Source organism: Brachypodium distachyon, chromosome 5 (assembly GCF_000005505.3).
Source record: "Brachypodium distachyon strain Bd21 chromosome 5, Brachypodium_distachyon_v3.0, whole genome shotgun sequence".
NCBI lineage: Eukaryota > Viridiplantae > Streptophyta > Magnoliopsida > Poales > Poaceae > Brachypodium > Brachypodium distachyon.
Genome location: NC_016135.3, coordinates 17,593,890 through 17,615,692, shown reverse-complemented (window position 1 = coordinate 17,615,692; position 21,803 = coordinate 17,593,890). Strand labels below are relative to the sequence as shown.

The following is a 21,803-nucleotide window of genomic DNA, read 5'->3' as shown; positions in this document are numbered from 1 at the left end:
TAGAGAAAACCAAAGGAGCTGGCAGGCAAAGGAAGAGCCACCGTAGCAGTCAGTCTACGTAGTGGTCTGGGTAAATATCAGGGAGTTGGAGCACCGACTGAGTAGAAAAGAAAACGAAATACTCCGTCCCTGCTACCGTATCAACTTACTTAAATTTGTTTAAATATGGATATATTCATGTCTAAAAAGCATAGATACATGTATACTAGTTAGGAGACCGTGCGTTGCTACGGATAAAAATTATTAGAGAAATCAACTAAATAATCCAAATTAAACATTACAGAAGAAGTGGATAACAGAATAAGAAACCAAATGGCTAGCAAGATCACGGTGCAAACCGGCCCTATCCATTTTTTTATTACCAAGCATCAAAGCCGAAAAACTTGTACTTTCCGTCCAACAAAAGATGTCTCAAGTTTGTCAAAATTTGGATGTATCTATACATGATTTAGTGTATATATGCATTCAAATTTAGTTAAAGTTGAAACATCTTTTGTTGGATGGAGGAAGTATCAAAATCTACCAGTCTACCCAAGCCAGGTTCATGCAATGCAAGCATCAACATCAGACAAATTTGCACACTATGATCCTGGAACACCAATAATGTGATTGTGATTTGTGAAAGAAAAAAACTCCTGCATAGAATTTTACAGAGAGCTGGTACACAATATTGGCAGCTTATGAAGGTTGCCACATGGAGAGTGACATGTCCGTTCGGAACAATACTGGAGTTTAACATGTACGCATGAAACATCTGAACAACTTGTCCCACCTGTAACATTTGTTCCAGACTTTTAAATGTTCGAGTCAGATTCATGGAGTAAAAGTATATAGCATCAAAATCCAGTTTGGAAACACATACAACTTTTCTTTCTAGAATCCATATCATGAGGATGCATGTACATTGTGTACCAGATTTACGACAAGAGTAGGAGCAGATGATAACATACAATATGTCCTTTCTCTTGTACTCAAAGTAAAAGTTTAATGCAGGAACATACATGCCTCCACTGCAGATTTATGTAGCCTTTGGATTCATCACTGATCTAGCCTAGGTAATCATAGATTTATTATTATTGATTTTAAAGGAAAAACATCAGTAAATGGCCAATGTTCAGTTCTCATGAAGGAGTTATTGCTTGCTTATCGCAACTTCAGTACAGAAAATGAAAATACTGCATAGAAGGAGATGCTTTTCTATAGAAAATTTGATGCGCGCAGAATTTATGGTTTCTTAATAGAGGAAGATTAATCACGGACATTAGATAAAAATTTGGCACTACAGCTGTATAATATCAGGAAGCCTGGCCCATAGATTAAGAAAAAAGTGCAACTATTTCTCGATCTCACACACACAATTGAATACCTGTAGCTAGTTTACTTCGTGCTGCGCTGACAGCTCTACTGTCAGCATTCTGATCTTGATGCAAAGCTTCTCTCTTCGATCCTCAACATTCGCAAACAGCTATTTTGTTTGCATTCTCAACTCCCACATATAATCAGCATGTGCTTGCAGTCTCTGCCTCATTTCGGATAACTCATTATCCTGCTGAATAAATGCCTTTCTTGCCTGTCCAAAAACACTCTTGAGCACACTTGACATTTCCAGTAAGACAAATGTAGCAACAAAAAAAAAGCACACAAAGTAAGCCCCCAATTTCAAAAATAAGACATACATGCCCCCAACTTTTCCAAGATTACTTTTTTCCCTTGAATGCAAGCAACTGCATCTACGAAAACTTAAATAGTATTTTCTTCATGAAGAACATAACATATTCTTTTGAGGTAGCATGCCTAACGGAATTACTAATAGATCAACAACGTGGTTGCCTGTGGAACCAGCAACATACCACTTCTGTAGCTCTCAAACAGTACAGTAGACCAATCAATTATCATACATGAAACCACTGAATTTTGCAGAGAAGACAACTAATTAGATATAAATATATTTTCATATGTAAGCCAAATAATTATCATAAGAAAGCTCTGAGCTGTGAAGCACTGAAGCTCATCCAAGCCTAGATGAAAAACAGAAACTCCAAAGCCTACAAACTGTAATTATAAAAGAGAATCTGATTAAATATACATATGTATTCAATGATCTGTTCTCAGATGGGATAAAGACCTGACAGAAATCCATCATAATTTTCAGCATCACATCCTCTGTTTGTAAGTTTTGAACTACAAAGGTCAGCAGCAGAAGCTCCATGGAGTTCGTTTGTGAAGACACTTCGCAACACCGAAAAACAAATCCTATCTAGTGGGTGGCAGATTCACTATTAGTGTCAAATCCGATCTTTGCATAAAGCATATATAGCTGTTTCCTCAGAAAATTAAATGCATCGTATAAACAATTGCCTTTTGTCGCTGATTGATCTTTTCAAATCACATGCAAACTAAGTAGCAGCAATTCTAAAACTCTAAAACACCATTGCTTTGTTTGAATCACGACATATCTGCACGAGCAATCTAATCCGAGCTACCTCGCGTACGATGGAGGAGGCGAACAGCAGCGTGCAGTGGGCAACGGTGCGTGCGGAAGTTAGAGGCGATGGAAATTCGAGCAATCGCGGATTGGAGGAAGGTTTTCCCGTGCGGAAGAGAGGATTCCGCCGGTGCTGTTCCAAGCGGCGGATCGAGGCGGCAGCGCCCACGCAACGGACGGAAGGGGGGATTAGAGAGAGGAGAAATTCCATGGGGACTTAGGCGAGCCAGATTAAGAAATCCCCAAATCATCTACCAAGCAGGTGAGACCTTATACTTGGGAGCATCAAGAATCTGAGTTAGAATTTATTTCTGGTTTGCTTGCTTGCTTGTGTGCTGATCTGATGTTTGGGTGACAAAGATAGGACTAGGTTGGGAGAAGATTTAAGATCATCATAGGTTTAAATGGGCAACCATGATTCGGTCTGATAAAATTCCATATTGAACCTGTCTATACTTCTATACCATACACACATGCATACAGTCCAGATGCATGCCTTAATAATCAGTTGAGTTGTTAGATCAATGTCATGTTCTTATTAGCACTATACGAGGGAAGAAAATAATAATTAAGATCAAGTGTAACTTCTGGTTGTTTCTTTACTATATTTAATTAAGAACGGAGGGAGTACTGGTACTTGCGTACATACGTCCGTCCGTCGGGCGATTCCCCACTCAATTCCCTCATCTCCTCTTCGTCCACGATCCCGCACGCCTCCTCTTCGTCCACGATGCCGCCTCCCCTCATCTCCCCTTCCCTTCCTCCTCCGCCGCCGACGTCCGCCCGGCCGCCCCCCGTGCAGCTTCCTCTTCGAGGACGGCGCCCCTCTCTCTTGCTCTACCCGCTGCCTCTTCTCTCTCCCTTCTTCCTCTGCCCGCTGCAATCAGAGCCGCCGCCGCTTCCTTCCTGCGCCAGTTCCCGCCGCCAACGACGGGCGCCTGAGGAGAGGGCCGCGGGCCTCCGCTCGCTGTGCCTGCCCCCACCGTTCACCGCCCCCGCGCCGGCGCTCCTCCTCATCGAGCTGCCTCCGCCGCCCCCACCCCCGCCCTCCTCTTCGAGGACGGCGCCTACGCCCGCCGCCGATCACCGCTAATGGAGGGACGTCGAGCGAGTCTACCTCCACCAGCCAGGTCGCTTCCAGTGCGTCGGCGTCCGCGGCTCCGGCCACTCGCGGCGCGCGTGCGTTTTGGGGACTCGCGGTGGGGCTCGTGAAACGGCGGTTCCGGCACGTCCTGGACATCGTGGGGAGCTCTGTGGACTGCAACCGCTCCACTACTGCAGGTAATCTCCTTCCGCATCTACAAAAGGCCAGGTACGAGCTATCGCTGTGAGTCTGAACTTTACTTTTTTTTGAGGGAATGGACTTTACTACTCGCTGGACCACAAATGGGACCTTGAAATGCATTTCTTTGTGTGGATCTGAAAATAGCAGTGTACTGATGTTTGGATCTGAAAATAGACTTCTATATAAAGGATTGTTGGTTGGATCTGCCAGCAAAGAAGGAGAAGCGTAGTAACATGACATGCAGATTATTGTCTCAAAAAGTCATTGTGTAAGTGATTAGCGTATGCATTTCATTAATGAGAATTAGGGAGACCATCATGTAGCTGTCTCTTGTGGCCGACTTTTCTTTTACATCTGCAGCCATGTCTGACCTACCTAGCTTTCTACTTCCTTTTGCATATTGATTTCAACAGGTTTAGTGATCACAAACAAGAAATGATCATGTCGGGTTTTATTTTTATAATGAAGCTTATATCTATCTAGATTATTTCTGCCAACTCTTCTCTGTACAAAACCAGTAGGATGTTGGTTCATTTCTATTATTTGTTCCATTTCTAAGATGGTTTACTTTGTTGATGCATTTATCGTAAATACACTATGGCATCACAAAACCAGTTGGATGTTGGCCCTTGCTTTTTAGATATTCCACATATATATTCTCAGATGTGTATTTGATGATATATTGTCTTCTACTATTCCTGAAAATAGTTGTACTCCCTATTGTGTTGTGACATATGTCTAGCAGCAACCAGGTTGGCAATGCCTATGCCACTGCTTTTGCTTATTTCTGCATGCTGTCCAAAAGTTGTATTTGGGTTACCTGATTGTTTACAATGCTCTTCAGAGTATATCGTATTAATATAAGTTCTCCATTTGAGGCTACTACATATACTGTTTATACAAATAATATCTATCTGTATTGCTATCTACAAGACCTAATCTCTAGCTGTTTTCTCATAAATTTCACGTATATTTCTTGTGCAAAAAATGGTGCGGCTGCGACTGCCACAAAAAAAATCTACGTGCATAGAACTCGAAGAGTCTGAACATTTGGATGTGATAATATCACATATACCAGTTTCTTCCAGTCCTATAACAGGTAAGAGCTAAAGATCAAGAACTGGGCAAGCACCTGAGAGCAGAATTAACTACAGTCTAGCGAGTAGTAAAGTCCATTCCCTAAAAAAAATTTAGTAAAGTCCAGCAGGTAGTCAGTTTAGTTGAATAACAAAAGTTGCATTTTCTATTTGTTCAAATGTTGGCATGCAATCACTCATTTCTAAACCAGGACCTGGCATATGCACGCAAAACTCCAGCAAACATTCTTCAGCTGCTTTCTTCCATCTAACAGTAGATCAATCACATGCTTGTTGTTGCCTAATTTCGGTATACAGGACACTACATCTACCATATATGTTAACTTATCAATTTAGCACATTACAATTGATGAGCCAATGGTAAACTGTGTCATGTACCATGAACTCGGCGATGACTCTCTTTGAAGTGGCTGCTGTCTTTCACTAATGACCCGCAGTTTTACTTAACCTTAGCTATCATTTCAGGTAATATATCCATGTCCTAAATGTTTTCGAAGGAACTCCTGTTTAGTTGAACTTCATAATAGACTGTAATATGGTGTGATTGATCAACTGTTAGATGGAACAAACTGTATACTCATCAATGTATAAAATTATTAATCATCATTGACAGAACCTTATTCTGTGTTTTAAAGAGGTCAGAGATAGATGTAACTGCTTTTTCAGCTAAGAGATAAATTATCTTCCCTAATATGTTTTTCGTAATTTTTTAGATCACGCATGGCTTTTGATTTTGTTGCTGTTAATGAAACCTGGGAGGAACCTGTCCATTGAAGTGTGGTGGGTCTATCTTACTATCTAGATCGATGAACACGTGTAAAAAAAGGTACCTTTCAAAAGAGCTGGTTATTATGGAGTTGCATCATGATTGTTTTTTTACTTGACAAAAGAGAATGCAGATCTTAAGGTTGTTGCTATGTTGTTCCTCTAGGGAAAAGTTTGTGAGTGTTTAAATAAAATCAATTTGTCCAGTATTAGCTCATGGACAGTGTCATGTATCCCTAAGGGAAGTTTATCTTTCTCAACATTGCTGAACAGAGGAGAAGCAAACAGAACATTGGGAAGGTAGGAAGATTAGGGCAGTTGGAGCCATGGAGGTGTCTCAGGACTGGATGAGCTATGGAGATGCACAATGATCGATTGGAGAGGGAGAAAGTGAGTGAAAGACTAGATTTAGGTGGAGAAATATATGTTCTAGGAAGAGAAAGAATTGGATCAATGCATAGTGATCAGCAGAGAGGACTAAGTGAGAGATATACTAGCATTTGGTACATATTTGATAGAGACATGACATAGCATTGCGCTTAATTCGACATGTGTTCTTGAAATACAATAATTGGATTTGTCATTTTATTTCTTCCGTAGCAACGCACGGGCACTCTGCTAGTTTCAGTAGAAGAGAGAGATACATCTGAGAGGTAAGTGTTTGGTTCGTCTATATATATGCAGCAGCACAGTTCAGACCATGCTAAGAGAAGTTAGGTCCATGCCATTGATCATGTAAACCTTTACTGAGTCCAGATTGCTATAAGAATACATAGCCTGCTAGTATACGTAATTATCTGTTGGTTAATTGACATCTTTGTGTGCACATCCCTGAAAAGAATACAATGATGATTTACTCCTGGTAGTTAGAACATTCAGTGTTGCTCAGTACATGATTGCCTTGCTTGAATGCCTGTGTAATAAGTTGTAGAGATTAGATAAACTGAGGCTTGTTGCTTCTAAGGTTACAAATAGGTAGAGTAGTGGCTACTCTTCAGTAGCATATCAGTACCTTGCTTATACTATTTTGAATAAGGGGGATAATAAGAGTAACCTGAAACTTGTTACTGGTAAAGATCAACCATAAGCATCCAGTAGCCAACCATAGTTTCTAGAAATAGTTATGCTCCTACACCACAAGTCCAGATGCTAATTAGAGATATAGGTTCCAGGAAACAACATTTATACATGTATTCAACCATTTTAATAGGTGAACCTCTTGTGCCTTAATAAAACCCAAATCAGTATCTTATTAGACTGCATGTTCTTACAGTGACCCTGTTTCACAATTACTTGTTCTATCATCTAGAAATAGTACATAAGTAAAATTTCTCATGCCAGTTAATCATGCTGTAGAATTAGTAGCTCCAGGATTCAGAATTGCATCTAACTTACAATTGTACAGTATAAGCATGTACTGGTACATCATTTGAAATCACTAGGCAACCTTTGTGAATCTGCTATTAAATTAACTCTATCTAGCACTGCAATAATCTGTGGCTTGGATAGCCTGCATGAATCAAGCTATGGGTAGGATGAACTTGGCAGAACTTGTTTGCTCTTTGGTTGCCTGAATTGATGCCATGCAAGATAAACTAAGTAACCATGACTGAATTGAGCTACTTGTTTCTGCTTCAAGCTTCTGCGTCATGCTTTGTATGCCATTTTGGTGTTCTTTTTCATTTGGATTTCATTCACTCTTTCCGGTTTGAGTCTACCTTGGAAATTCTTATCGTCTTAATTGGGTCTTGGTGTTCTACATGATCTTCCGGGTATCTCAGGCAAGTCCAGTTCTTGTTCATATCTGATGATTACTTTATATCAAAGTTTGCAAAGTATTCTACTGGTATCACTTGCATCAAAAGAAAAGTTTATCTTCTAAATAATATGGCATGGATGTTGTTGATCGACTGATGGAGCAGTCGGTGAACTATTATGGCTGGTAGTTCAAAGCCTGGCTTTCATGCCGTGGAAGGTGGATTCGACTACAAAGGATATCACCTTAAGGTTTAATCAACAACTGCCTACTTGTACTCGAGCGTCGTAGCGACCGCGTTGACCACATGTCCCTGTATGGGCGGAGCTGAGCTGAAGTAATGCCATCTTAATGTCCTACCTCCCTGAGAGCAGCTGGGGTGACCTCTACTGTAGGCAACCAACTGCGATAGAAGGAATGACAGTTGGAGGTTGACCTCTACTGTAGGCTACCAACTTGTCATGGTGGGTAGCTAGTGCCTGTGTGTGCCGGCTAACGGCAGAGGGGGTGGGATTCTAACAACCCGTGAGGCAAGAAGAGCATAGAATTCTAAATATAAAACTTGACTCTTTTCTCAGAAATGTTTGTGAAAACATTGCTTATCTGGGGACCATGCGTCCTAGTAGATCATAGTGCATTCAAACACTTGTTGAGTACCTTCTGTACTCGATGTTCCGCTAATTGTCAAGATGGAGACGAGGTACCTTATTGAGCAATGAAGGAGATTACTTCGGGAATACGTCGTCAAGTGTCTAAATAGTGGAACAGTTAGGCCATAATTTCTGTGATTCTTGTAATTGTTAAGTTGTATTTTACTTGTAAAGGTAATTCCAATTATTTATGTATGACAGAATCCACTACAATTGTTTCTGTTTACTATGAGCGGCATATTACTTGAGAAAACTTCACTTCACTTGTAATATGTCGTAGATCCGCGTGCTACTGGTTTAGTGGCACGCCGGGTCGTTACGTTTAGGGGGACGGTTGGAGATGCTCTTACACCGATTTGACAGCTGGAATGGAGGGAGTTTGCCGTTTCAACTCCCACAGCAATTAATTGGTCAATTCCCTCTCCCGAATTAAACCCTGAGCAGTTACAGGAAAAAAAAAATCAGGCAACGCTTGTACAAGGAGAAAGAAAAAAGCGACGCGCCGGTGTTTCCTCTCCTGAAATTAATGCCGGGGCGGTTACAAGGGGAATTAAGAGGTCAGTCTTGCCATGTGAAACTGCCGAGCAAAGAAATCAGCCCGACAAACCGAAATAAGTGATTACAGAGGTCTTGGATATGGGCTTCTCCGGGCCTGACTTAAATCGTCACGTCCTTGGAACCCGATGACTTTGGGGTAGCGGGGTGTATTGAATAACGTCTCTATACTTTTTAGCTTAGTTCTTGGTATAACTAAAATTCAAACAAAAAGGCAACAAAATACAGATTTCAGAATTGGAAATACTTAGCTAGGAAGCCTTGTTGTACTTGCCAAATAACAAATTTTGCTTAATTTTTGGTACAATTAAAAATACAACAGGGCAATGAAATATACTAGACGTCAGGATTTGAAATACTTAGCTAGGAAGTCTTGATAATCTATTAAACTTGCTTGCATATAACCACTGCCCATTGGTAGAAGAAAATAACAAACATCGGGTTCTTCTTTTCGGAATTTTGTTACTTAGCTAGGAAGTCTTGATAATCTATTAAACTTGCTTACATATAAATACTGCCCATTGGTAGAAGAAAATAACAAACATCGGGTTCTTTCGGAAATTTTGTTTCTAGAATCGAGAAATGCACACCGAGATGCCTCTGGGTTTTGTTATTTCTAGAGTGAATTCCAGTTTTGACCCCCAAGTTTTACTTTTTTGACATCTTTAACCCCATTTAGTGAAATCTTCTTCTTTTGACCCCATTTAGTAAAAGTTGTGCCACTAATGACCCCATTTTAGGTTTTAACCCAAATTCCTTCTTACATGTGGGATCCACTCTTCGCCGGGCGCTTACAGGCACTAACAAACCTGATGGAAGCCGGTGTACGGAAACCCTTAAATTAGCAAGAGCTTTTTACGTGCATGATGCATATTTGGCTGCGTGTGCAGGCGTGCGTCGGCGCGTGCGTACTGCCTATCTCCTGATGGTAAAAAATGGAATTCACTCTTGCTCTCCTAAATTCTTGACTCAAAATTTCCAAAGATGGATGTATCTATTCTTAAAAAACGTCTAGATACATGTAATATTTCGACAACAATTTAAAATCGGACGGAGTATTTATAATATGTTGACGGAGTATTTATAATATGTTTTCAAGGAGATTAATCCCTATGAGAGATAAACCTATCTGCTGATACGAGGTTGGAAGCAGAAAATGATCACGAAAACCTCTCTGGCTTCCTAGATGAAGAGGACATGATCGAGAGCTGACCAAGTAGTTCTCACCCAATACTCTAGTCTTGAACATCTGCATTAACAGACCCCGAGTCTTTCATTCCGGATAACCCTGTAGAGAATATTGGACTTGTATAAGCTGGGCTTTCTCTTGAAGCATTTACATATATTGTGTATCTTTTTTCATGTCACTTAAAAAGTACATCGAAGACCAAGAAGCCGGTTTTAATACATCGAAGGCATCATCCTGGTCGAGTACTGGTAGTCGACATATGTATGCCATACTGATAACTGAAAGAAAAAAAGTACTGTGCAGATTTAGTGAGGGATGGTAAACAGAATGAAGAATTGAACTATCATAATGAAGTCAACAACCTGGGACAATTAACTCTAAATTACAACATTCGAGCAGATCTCTCAAAAAAAAACATTCGAGCAGTGTTGGTTCCTATCTCATCTGAACTATCAATCCTGATAACAATACCAAAGCCACAATTGATAATAAGCATTAAAGTATTAAAAAGATACAGTGTATAAAAAAAGTTTGATCAAGCGAGAGATATGTGGTATTGGTTGAAGTATTAAAAAGATACAGTGTATAAAAAAAGTTTGGTCAAGCGAGATATGTGGTATTGGTTGAAGTATTAAAAAGATACAGTGTATAATAAAAGTTTGATCAAGCGAGAGATATGTGGTATTGGTTGGAAGCTGCAACCGTAGTTTCCTATTATCTGCAAATCAAAAATAAGTATTATTTGATCAAGGTAGCTAATCAGAATATTTTAGCTAACTCAAGGAGATATCAATAGGATTTATCAATTGCCTCGTCGTTAGCTCGTCAAGATTTTAAGACAAAGGAGTCGAAGCATCAAATTTTATATACCGCACACGTGTAAAGCTGAAATAAGAGTTACTCCCTCTGATCCATAATAAATGTCTCAAATTTAGTATAAGTTTGTACTAAATTAGTACAAAATCTTATTTGAGACACTTATTATGGATCGGAGGGAGTACTGATTTGCCGACCTCCATTTATCTTCATATGCAACACGAAAATATGCATGTGGTATTTCAAACCTAGCATCATCCGCCGCCTGCTGCTGCCTCCGCGGCTGTTGCAACGGTAGTAGCCGAGGGGCATGATGTAGGTCGCTGGCATCCGCTGCGACGGCCGACCGCCCGGGCTCGTTTGAGTAGAGTGACACCATTTGGATAAAGCAATGGAATTCAACGACGTACATCCATGTTTTTTAGTGGAGTGCTGAAGTATTTGATCATATTGTATGGAAGTATATGTGCAAAACGATGTGTGAACAATGAATTCCTTCTAGTATTTTCAGATTCTTGATTTTTGTAGCAACATCTGTGTTGTTTGGTATTACCTTTTTTACATTTTGTGATTTCTGAACTGATTAGTTCACATATTCTCGAAATTTCCTGTTTTTCTAGGTATTTTTTAATTACCTGTAATTATATTTCATATCCCTATTTAGCTTTTTCTATTTATTTCGTAGGGTTTCTGGCCCCTCGTTACCAAATGGGGCTAGGGATGGTTTCCCAACTTTGAAGATTCCCCAAGGGGATTTTGTGTGCTTCATGAATTCCCCCTCGTGGGTCTAAGAACAACTCTAGCAAATCCTGAACTTGGGCGGTTCAAACTCGGCATTAGGTTTTGGGCCGAAAAACATGGTCCCTATATGTAGCGTTCCAGAGGGGGTGGGGGGGGGGGGGCAGTTCGGATCCAACTTTGACCCCCCCCCCCCTCTCCGCAAAACACCAGCCGCCACGACCACTGCGCCCGCTCCATTTTTGGTGATCCCATCCCAAAAATGCTCCCGCATAACTCCTACACCGCCTCCGTTGTGCCTGCTTGGCAGCTCCTCCCCACGGCCACGGAAACCCTAGCCCGCGCACCGCTATCGACAAGGAAAGAAGCGCGTTAGCGCCGATAGGAGGGAGCCCGCAAAGCGGGGAGCCCACAAGTGGCAGAAGTGGACCCCCTACAGCTCCTGAACGGCCCACCTCCACAAGCGCTTCCTCAACTCCGAGGAGGGGAGCTCAAGCGGCGCCCTCCGCACACCTGCGAGGGAGGAGGCTTGGCTCCGCCTTCATCTTCCTCGGAGGCGAAGCACGCGGACGTCGAGCCCGGCGGCGAGGCGGAGGGGCCGGAGGTTGAGCACGGCGGCGGCAATGCGGGGTTCGACGACGAGGAGACCGAGAATGCGAAGGAGGATTCATGGCTGATTGACACGCAGGACGACGCTCGCCGGATCGTGAAGGACCAGGCCAAGATGGAGCCTGGCCATCCACCGCTCCCTCGCCGGGACGGATCCCGACGAGGGAGCTGTCTCCCCCCCTCCCCCCCCCCCCCCCTCCTTCGACCGGTAACGAATCCGGCGAGGGGACCGAAAGCCGTCGGTAAGGACGGATGCCGGCGAGGAGCATTTTTTTTAAGTTGTAGTAGAACTAGGTGCATGAATGATGATGAACGTCGAACTAGGTGACGATGAATGTGAAGAACTAGATGTTTGTGATGTGTGAATTTTGCACGAAGTTTCGATTTTAATTGTTCAGGGAAGGAATCCACGTCGGGACCGCATGTTTCAGAGTACTGATGTGACCCCGCCAGTGTTAATGCCTGCTAGCTCCGATAAGTTTTTATTTATTTTAGTGACCGATAAGTTTTTATTGATGAAAAGCATGCATGAGTTGACAACGGACTTTCAAATTCTTCCTCATGAATGGCTTTCCTAGCCCACCAAAGCAATTCGCCCTGGGTCATCTCAAGAGGCCCAAAAATCCATGAAGTCCATAAACTATTTTGTCTTTCTTTCCTGGCAGTTTGGCACAATCCCAGACTCTCAGTACGCGTTTTACAACCCGACCCTTTTTTTTCCCGTGTAGTAAAAACATAAATCTGAATGCTATCTAATTGAAAAAACAGCTACAGTAGATGTTAAAATCTGAATGCTACCCCATTGAAAAAACGTTAGATGTATGCGGCGCGCAGCATGCATAATTTTTCTCTTTGCAATCATCCATATTGCTTATGCCTACCAAAATAAAGCAGTGGATTTCATGACTGGCGGCAATAGAGAATAACACAACATATGAAAACAACACTCTTGCATAACACAGCTGCTCACTAATCAAAGAAAAATACTTGACACAACATAACGTTTGCATAGCATAAGGTACAGCCGATACACATAACAGTTGGACATCTTACCTAGATACACAATACTTCAACATTGCAACAAACCAGTTTTGGACCAAATAGATATAACTGGGCAAAGGGTATCTCCCTCCATAACATTCACGCCTGGCCACCATTAACACATCCCTCTATTAAGAGATCCATCTTGTCCAGGACAAGGCACGACCAAGCAACAGTGATCTCCACCTTGGAGTGGCCATTGACGTGGCCAAGGACACATGTATTCTGACTTATGTTGCAAAGCTGGGGAGTGAAATTGACATGACCATGGGAATCAATATGACCAGATGGTGAGTAGGCTTGTACAACTACTTCTAGAGTGTCTTGTAATTCTACTGAAACAACACGCCCTGACAGATGAAGGAAACCATATGCCCCTACAGGCCCTTCTTCACCAAGAGAATCAAGCAACACAACTTGCTTAGACGTGCCTTGACGAGGAGTGGTCTTGAATTCCTTACGCGATGAGGAGCAAGCAACTCGGGCTCCATGTTTAAAAGGCCATGATACCCCTTCAACAACCTGAACACTCAAGATAGTGGCCTGGACCGTTCTAGAAAGTCTCTCAAGGCTTAACTCCACTGAGCAAAGGTTGATGGGAAGGAGAGTGGTATGTAATCCAGCATGATAACTACTATCATCATAACAGAAGCTGTGCCATATCAATGCTCTATCATCAGACTTTGATGTTTCGTCTTTTAGATTAAGTGCGACTTCAAAGTAAACACGGTCCAGAGCAACAATTGCACGAGACGGGCCAGTCAAGCGCAAGAATGGATCCTGCAAGCATCACGGTTATACTAAATTGCAGGGAACTAATCAACAAGATCAGACAGGAAGAAGAAAATAAAAATAAAGAGAAAATTGAATATTATACATACCTCCCAAGTAAGTTTTTGGCACTTAGTACTGGACCGAAAGAAGAGAAGGTTGCGATTGTGATCCACGGTGTCTTGAGCAGCAATCACACCATACACATAGAGTGGCCAGTTCAAGTTGCCTTTTATGTCGACAATCTTGATGGTGTAGAGGTGCTGCCAGTGACAGCATGGTATGGGATGTGTCCAGGTGTGCAGTGCGTAAAGTGCATAGAACTCAATGTAGCTGCAGCACCAAAAGCCAAGTGTGTACTGTCAGAAATCTAACATGAGTTACAGAATTAAGCAAAGTAAATCCAGTGATCTACTGCATTGCTCGAGACATGCATAGAGTAAGACAAGGAAATAATCTGATTAAACAAATAATTTGACAGATATCATCAGTATGAATGTTTACTTATATCTTGGAAGTCACCATAACGTCCCTCAGTGCCACCACCTACAGACTCCCAGGCGGCACGGTAGTTAGGGAAACATACATCCTCCTCCTCCTCGGTTCTGAATTCTGTTTCCTCCTCCTCCTCCTTGGTAACCCAGCCACAACATTTCACGAACTCCTTGGCGTTCATATTAACTCTGGATGTCGCGTCAACCAGCTCATTGATCGTGTACAAGGACTGTGGCACACTGACTTTTTCTTCTTCCAAATTGGTGATACTCAATTCACTCAGAATAGATTCCACAGAGAGCATCCTGTTGGCCAAATCGTCCATATCGTGCAACATAAGGTCGAAACAGTCTGCAAGCCTTTTCTCGTCGTCCCTAGCACCGCAGGGCAAGTATATCTGCGCCGGGTTCGAATTGCGTCTGGGGAATTTCCTCGGGTCCATCTCCTTCTGGTCGGGCATCAGGGACAACAGATCGAAGATCGAACTGACCTGGGAGCTCTCCTGATCGGCCATGCCCTCCTTTTCAGCGATCCTGAGAGGTGTCGAAGACCTTTCCTTGTCTTCTAACGGCTCCCTCATCCGTCTCCGGTGCGTGATCTTCTCCAGATACGTAGTATTCCTCCTCAGGATCTCACACTGGCGACGAAGAACATCGGCATACTTACGGTTAGGGTTCATGACCGTCCCCGATGCCCAAAACATCACCTCACCCGCGGCCGGCCTCTGCACTTCCCTCCCAGATGCCCCAAACATCTCCATCTCACCCGTGGTCGGCCTCTGCACTTCCGGGTTGGGCAGTTTTGGGTTGGTATTGCCGCCTCTACCCGCCATCGATCTCTGTATTTTTTGGTTGGGATTGGTAACTAACAACTCGCCGCTGCCTGGCTTAGGGTTTCAAGCACTCGGCTGCGGCCATTGCAAGGGATAGTTATACCCCTTCTAACTGTCAGCCCGGCCCGGCTCGGCCGGCCTGTTATCTATTGTTGCAGGACAACGCGGCTTGTAGCTTTTGAAAGTGGGCCGTCGATCGGCGCGGTCCATTTAACATACGTAGTTTTCTTTTTTCATTCCTTTGAAAAGAAATGTACTCCAGTTTTTTTCATTGTTCGGCGAACGGTCGAGCGTTACTTTTTCATTTCATTTTTAATTTTTTTTTAGGAAATGACATCATTGCTAGCTTTCTTAATAATTAAATAAGAGTAACATCATCTACGAGAAGAAAATTAAGAAAACTTGGAGGATTCTCCAGCCAAACCTGCGGTGATCAACCCTAGCTACTCTAGCTAGCTCAAGTGCAACCTGGTTTGCCTCTCTCGGACAATGCTCAATGACAACTTTTCCGAACTCCTTAAGGGCTTCAATGCAATCAATATAAATGGCGGCAGCTGGTGAAGAGGGCTAGTTTTCACTTGTCATCACATGCACCACCTCAACACTGTCCGAATTGATCAAGAGGTTAGAAAAAACGAAGTTTTTAGCGAGCTGAATTCCATGCCATAATGCCAATGCTTCAGCCGTAGTGGCATCATAGACGATGGGGATAAAATTGTTCGATGCTCCAACAAACATACCCGAAGCATCTCCGATAACTGCACCTGTTGCACCTTCTTCCATGTCAATAAAAGATGCATCCACATTAAGGTTTTGCATACCGTCTGGAGGTCTTTGCCAGCCATGACGTTGGATGTCGCTAGACTTCGAGTTTGATCTAACATAGTTCATAGCAAGAGCTTGAATTGATAGTGCAGACCTTGGAGGTGGCTGGATCGGTTCACCTTTTAATAGTTGCCTCCGTTCCCACCAAATATACGAGCATGCAACAGCAAAAAGTGTTGGAGATATGCCTTAGAGGCAATCATGTGATGATGTTATTTTCTATGTATTCATGAGTTAATGTTATTGTCCTTAAACATCACCACTGATATGTATCAATAAATATGTGATTTGTTTGTGAGACTATATATTATATGATGTTGTTCTAATGGTCCTTAGTCATTGAGGTCATGCGGACACACAACCTAGACTAGCAATGTGACTCAGTATGATGACTATGTTTCACAAGACATAGGACAAGGTGTTGCCAACTGATAGCATTGGACTCGACAATGAGATTGTCGAGTCGGACAGACCCGCACTGAGACACAACGAGATGATTGTCATTTATTAGTCTCAAGTATGATGTTTATGCCAGTCCTAGACCTGAGGTCATTGCATGAACTTGGGATGTGAATCGGCTTACTTAGGGGTTACCAAACGCTACTCCGTAACTGGGTAGTTATAAAGGTAGCTTTCGGGATTGCTGAGAAGCATACTGCAAGTCATGGTTGATCAAGATGAGATTTGCCCCTCCCTTTTGGAGAGATGTCTCTGGGCCCTCTCGAGTGATCAGATTCGGAAAGCATGGCCATGTGACTTGGGTTAAGCGTTAACCCGTTCGGGAATCTGAATCACGAGATCGAGAAGAGAGTCGAGCTATACACAAGGATGACAAGCACTCGCCTTGAGCTCGACACACATATCGTGAGGCAAAAGGAATGGTTCGTCAATATACTTTGTTGTTATTCGGGAGTCAGCACGTGCTGCTAGGCGCCACTACTGACTATCGACTTGGGTCGGAACCTGTGTTCGGACTCGTAGTCGTGTCCGTCTGACCGCGAACATGTAAGGTCGCACACTTAAGGGGATGGGACCGAATTGGATCGGATCCAACTCGTATCGGGTTTAGACTCCTAACGGGCCTTAAGTGTTGAAGCCTGCAAGGGAGGTCTATATAAGTGGAGGAGGCATACCATGTTAGGGTTACCCCAGTTTGTGGCATGAGTCAGACTCGACTGTCACATCTCCACGCCCAAACCTTTCGATCGGATCTAGCAGTCCGTCGCACGGAGTTCCTCTCTGTACGTGTGGATACCTCAGAGGCGCTGCACCTGTGGCGCTTGGACGAACTGTTCGTGGGATCGGCGAGGAGGAATAGGCCCATCGACTACTCAGCATCGACACGCATCACCGACTCTACTTCCGCTACGGGTTTGCACGTCTAGTGGTAATCTCGTGATCCATTATCTACAGCATTGATCCGGACGAAATCGGTAGAAAATTTTATTTTGTGCTCGCGTAGCCTACCGTGTTCCCAAACAAAAAGCTCATCAAAATTAACCGGTGTCATATATACCTTTGTAGCCTGGTCCCCAGCAAGCAGGTCATCCAGAACTGCTAATCCCGCCCGGTCCACAGACAAGCTGAGTAATATGATCGGCGGCTCCCAGACCAGTCCAAACTGCTCGTGCTCTTGAACAAGTAAATAGCACATGACGAAGGTCCTCAACCTCATTGGGACAAGTAACACACTGTGCACTCACCGGTACATGGCGGTTAGCAAGAGTTGCAAAGCAGGGTACTGTATTATGCAAACTTTTCCAACCAAAAATCTTCACCTTTGCTTGGATTTTGAGATTCCACAATTTCTTCCGGATTGGATGTGTTTGAGTCCCCCCCAATACCATTAGTCTGTCTCAGCTTTTCCCCATGTTGATGCTCCCACTCAACGTGGTAAGCCGAACGAACCGAAAAAAATACCATATGTGTTATGGTGCCAGGCAACAAAATCATCCACACTTGATCTAGCACTCGGTATGTGTCTAATTCTCTAAGTGTCAATTGGCCAGAAAATATCGTGTTAAATCCTACAGGAATTCAAGAATATGACATGTTAAATCCTACAGGAACCATCAAAGTCTTTTGTTTGCACGACATGAAATTTTTAGGATTTTAATATAAACTCGAGCGTAAAGCACAGTTGTCGTAGACCTAGAGGAATTTTTTTCAAGAGATCTACCCTCTCTCTAGAATTTCTATAGGATTAAGGTGTATGAAATCAACCCATAGAAACGTTGAGCCTATTTTACCTTAATTCGGGCCACGTCTGGGTGTGTTTCCAAACATTAGGTTTTCTGACTATGAGAATTCAAATGAAATGCATATACCTTTAGAAAAACTGAGTCTCGAGATTAGCTTGCATAGCAAAACCATGAAAAAAACAAGAGGTCTAGCACACTTGTGGTTCGGTTCTGACAGGCGAGTCTAGTTGTAAGCACATGACGGGTGGTCCCGCGGGCATACCCTGAAAGGGGGGACCCAAGAGGAACCACACGAACAAACACGTGCGTCCCCTAACACTGACAGGTCGCCCCATCTGACATGTGGATCCACCAGGTTGGACGGACTGACCATGCAGGCCAACGCATGAACGGTGTGGATAGGTGGTAGCAGTTCGTATGGACACGCGTGGTCGGGTCTGACAGGCGGGCTCAGTCGTATGATGCAAATAACGCACGTGCTCATCAAACAGGATGCACACCTGACATGTGGCCGCTCTGGACAAGCGGTAGTATGTGGTGAGGACACGCGTCCTTTTGTACCTTACATGTGAGTCCACCAGGTTGGACGGATTGACCATGTGGGCCCACCCATGAACAGGGTACGGTGAACATGTGGAAGCAGTTCGTAAGGACACGTGTGGTCGGATTTGACACGCGGGCTCAGTCGTCTAGAGCAAATAACACATGTGCATGCTCGTCAAACAGGGTGCAGGCCTGACATGTGGGATCACTTGGGGATGTAGCAGCCGCTCTGGACACGCGGTAGCATGTGGTGAGGACGCGCGTCCTTCTGTACCCTGCATGCAGGGCCGAGGTAGGTGGAAGTGACAAAAGCGTGGACCGCGTCTGACACGAGGCGCCTCATAGTCACTTGTACGAACTGAATCGCAATAAGTCAGCTCATTAAGGGGGTTGTGTCTTGATGCCCCCCGCATCGCATTTGGAGACGGAAAGAGCTAGGCGTCCATTCGCTCGTCGGAAACGGTGCAGGCAAGAATGCACTCAAACACAAGAGCAAGCGTGCCTGTGCAGGCCGACGGCAACCGGCGGCTTCCCATGTAGCTAACGCGACAAACCCGTTGCGGCCCCATTCGCTTATGTCCGATCCCCGCAAAGCCAGGGGGATTGGTAGGGATTTTAGTTCATTTTCCATTTTCCCCTCTAAAATCTCAATCCAAGGGAGAAATCGTGAAAACGAACAAGCCCTGCTCAGTTTATACCCCGACCCCAACCCACGTCCAAAACAAAATAAGCGTGATTGCATCGAAACCAGTACCGTATGCATAGAAACTTGTTGGGACATTACAGTACTTGACCCTCACTCGTCCAGATATTGCATTCTCTGTTAAAAGTTTGCCAATATCTTCATGCTCCTACCACTGAACATTGGACTGCTGTTAAGCGGATTCTCAGTTACATTAAAGGCACTGTGAGTCTTGGACTAACATTCAAAAGATCACAGTCTCTATTACTCAGTGGTTTTTCAGATGCAGACTGGGCAGGTTGTGCCGATGATAGGAGATGTACTGGAGGGTTTGCTGTATTTCTAGGTGGAAACTTGATATCATGGAGTGCCAGAAAACAAGCAACCGTCTCCAGGTCAAGTACTGAAGCTGAATATAAAGCACTTGCAAATGTGACAGCCGAGATAATATGGGTACAATCAATACTCAAGGAATTGGGGGTGACTCAGAATCGAGTCCCCTTTCTTTGGTGTGACAATTTAGGAGCGACATATTTGTCAGCTAATCCAGTGCTCCATGCGAGAACTAAACACATCGAGATTGACTTTCATTTTGTTCGAGAGAAAGTAACTCAGAAAGAACTTGAAATAAGGTTTATTCCTTCGGGAGATCAGTTGGCAGATGAATTCACAAAACCACTGTCGATCGGGCTGCTGAAGAAGTTTATACGCAATCTCAACTTAGCAGGGCACGTTGAGATTGAGGGGGAATGTTAACAAGAAGATCTTCCGATAGGATAGAATCTCTCTTCTATTGTAAACGCATCCAGCGTCCGTTTGAGATAAAGACGTATGGCGTGATCTCCAAGTTGTAATCCTAACCGTGTAACAATCCTTGTAAATCCATAAGCCAGGGTTTCGGCTCTAATCAATATAAAGCAACGCGGCCTCCTAGAGGAGGAGATACGCTTCCCATAACCTTTTACAGTGCAACATAAGATACGCTTCCTCTTTCATTTGCTTTGACTTGCACTTTGATCAGTGATCAAAAATTCCTTTACCAATATTTTTTTGTGACTTAAATTGATATCATTGTATTTGTATTAAAAAGGTCTTACTTGGGTGCAAAACTCCATTGTAAAATATTTAAACAATTCTTAAAAAATTATACATGTTAGAGAAGTGATGTTTTATGTATATGCATAAAATTTGTAGTCCAAACTCAATTTAGTTTAGCAGCAGCGAAGAATCAAATTCAACATGAACAGTAGTTTTCATTTTTATATTTCTGTTTTTAATTCCTTCCAAGTGCATCGGAGTTTCGTCTTGACATTTTGCACGTTTGTAGAGGATCACCCCTCCAACATATGTTCTTATTTTTAGAAATTTTGAAACTATAAAACATGATTTTATGAAGTTTGCACAATTTGCACCGTAAAGATAATTTTCACCGGATATGCTATCTACTTACTTATGCTTATGATTTGGATCACATAAATTACATGTTCATTGAGTAATTATTGGTCAAAGGAAATGTAACAAATCCCATATAGTGGGACAGAGGGAGTAACATTTATGCTTTGAGTTTGCAAGTGAGACTGAGAACATACTAAAGAATCCATGGCTCTTCGTTGCATTGAGTGGTTGCCACTTTTGACATTACATGGGAATAGGTAGATCGCAGAATAGTTTTCTGCATTTCTTATTATTTCTCTGTGTAGCCGCATTATTCAAGTGTTACGGCTGAATGTAATTTGCAAGAAGCATCATATCTATTTTATGCGAAAAGAGAATTTATGCTGAAGTCATGCCACTGAGTGCAAATGAAAATTGAAGAAGAAGCAATTATTTGCTAGGGAGACATGGCGTTGGTGACCGCAGAGCAGCACTCTCGGAGAAGTAGGTGTTGCGTCAGATACTTGGATATGTTTTGATCAACTTATGAAGGTTCTGAAGCAGACTGATGTTCCTGACCCTTCTACTAATGGAGATAACACGGAGTAGATTACTCAGTTATCGATTGCGATGCGCTCCTTAAACTAAGGCCAGTACATAACTAAAGATGAGGTGATGCATTCGGACTCGCCATACGCCCATACATGTTTGCTGTTCGGGGTAATGTTTGGTTCTAGATGAACTCAGCCTCAGCTTTTTGAACGATGCTGGAATTTCTATCTGATGACTAGTTCTACCATCAAACTGCTGTTACTGACAGAATCATGAATAGATTGCTGGGAACATTGGCATGTGTCTTTATGCCATTCTGTCTAATATCAAGAACAAGAATTGCAATAGGCTGGACCGGTCAAAACTTCAGCTGACAATGTGGGGATTCCTGAGCCACCAGTACAACGGAATGTCGGCATCATCCTCACATGATCAAGATCTTGGATAAAGTGGTGCAACAATTGTTGTGCCTTTTAATTTCCACTTTAGTCGATAATGGATTTACGTGACGGAAGATGACTCGCTGAAGAAAATATGTCAAA

General features: G+C 43.0%; 1 protein-coding gene and 2 long non-coding RNA genes across 4 annotated transcripts; 1 reads left to right on the top strand and 2 right to left on the bottom strand.

The window, feature by feature from the left end:
* Positions 1-545: 545 nt before the first annotated feature.
* On the bottom strand, positions 546-3,271 carry LOC112269326. Its single transcript, XR_002961032.1, has 2 exons — positions 3,135-3,271; positions 546-1,570 (listed from the first exon to the last, which is right to left on the bottom strand). It is a non-coding gene; the product is annotated as an uncharacterized LOC112269326 (long non-coding RNA).
* LOC104585366 lies at positions 3,137-8,245 on the top strand. Of its 2 annotated transcripts, XR_733117.3 has the most exons (3): positions 3,157-4,869; positions 5,581-5,693; positions 5,906-8,245. It is a non-coding gene; the product is annotated as an uncharacterized LOC104585366 (long non-coding RNA). The 2 variants fall into 2 exon arrangements; XR_002961033.1 differs by having other exon boundaries at positions 3,137-4,869; positions 5,581-8,245.
* A 4,670-nt stretch (positions 8,246-12,915) lies between these two features.
* On the bottom strand, positions 12,916-15,142 carry LOC104581389. The gene is made up of 3 exons (XM_014895778.2): positions 14,262-15,142; positions 13,868-14,090; positions 12,916-13,766 (listed from the first exon to the last, which is right to left on the bottom strand). The coding sequence occupies exons 1-2, from the start codon at positions 15,082-15,084 to the stop codon at positions 13,990-13,992; spliced, it is 924 nt and encodes a 307-aa protein (XP_014751264.1). The 5' UTR covers positions 15,085-15,142; the 3' UTR covers positions 12,916-13,766; positions 13,868-13,989.
* Positions 15,143-21,803: the final 6,661 nt, after the last annotated feature.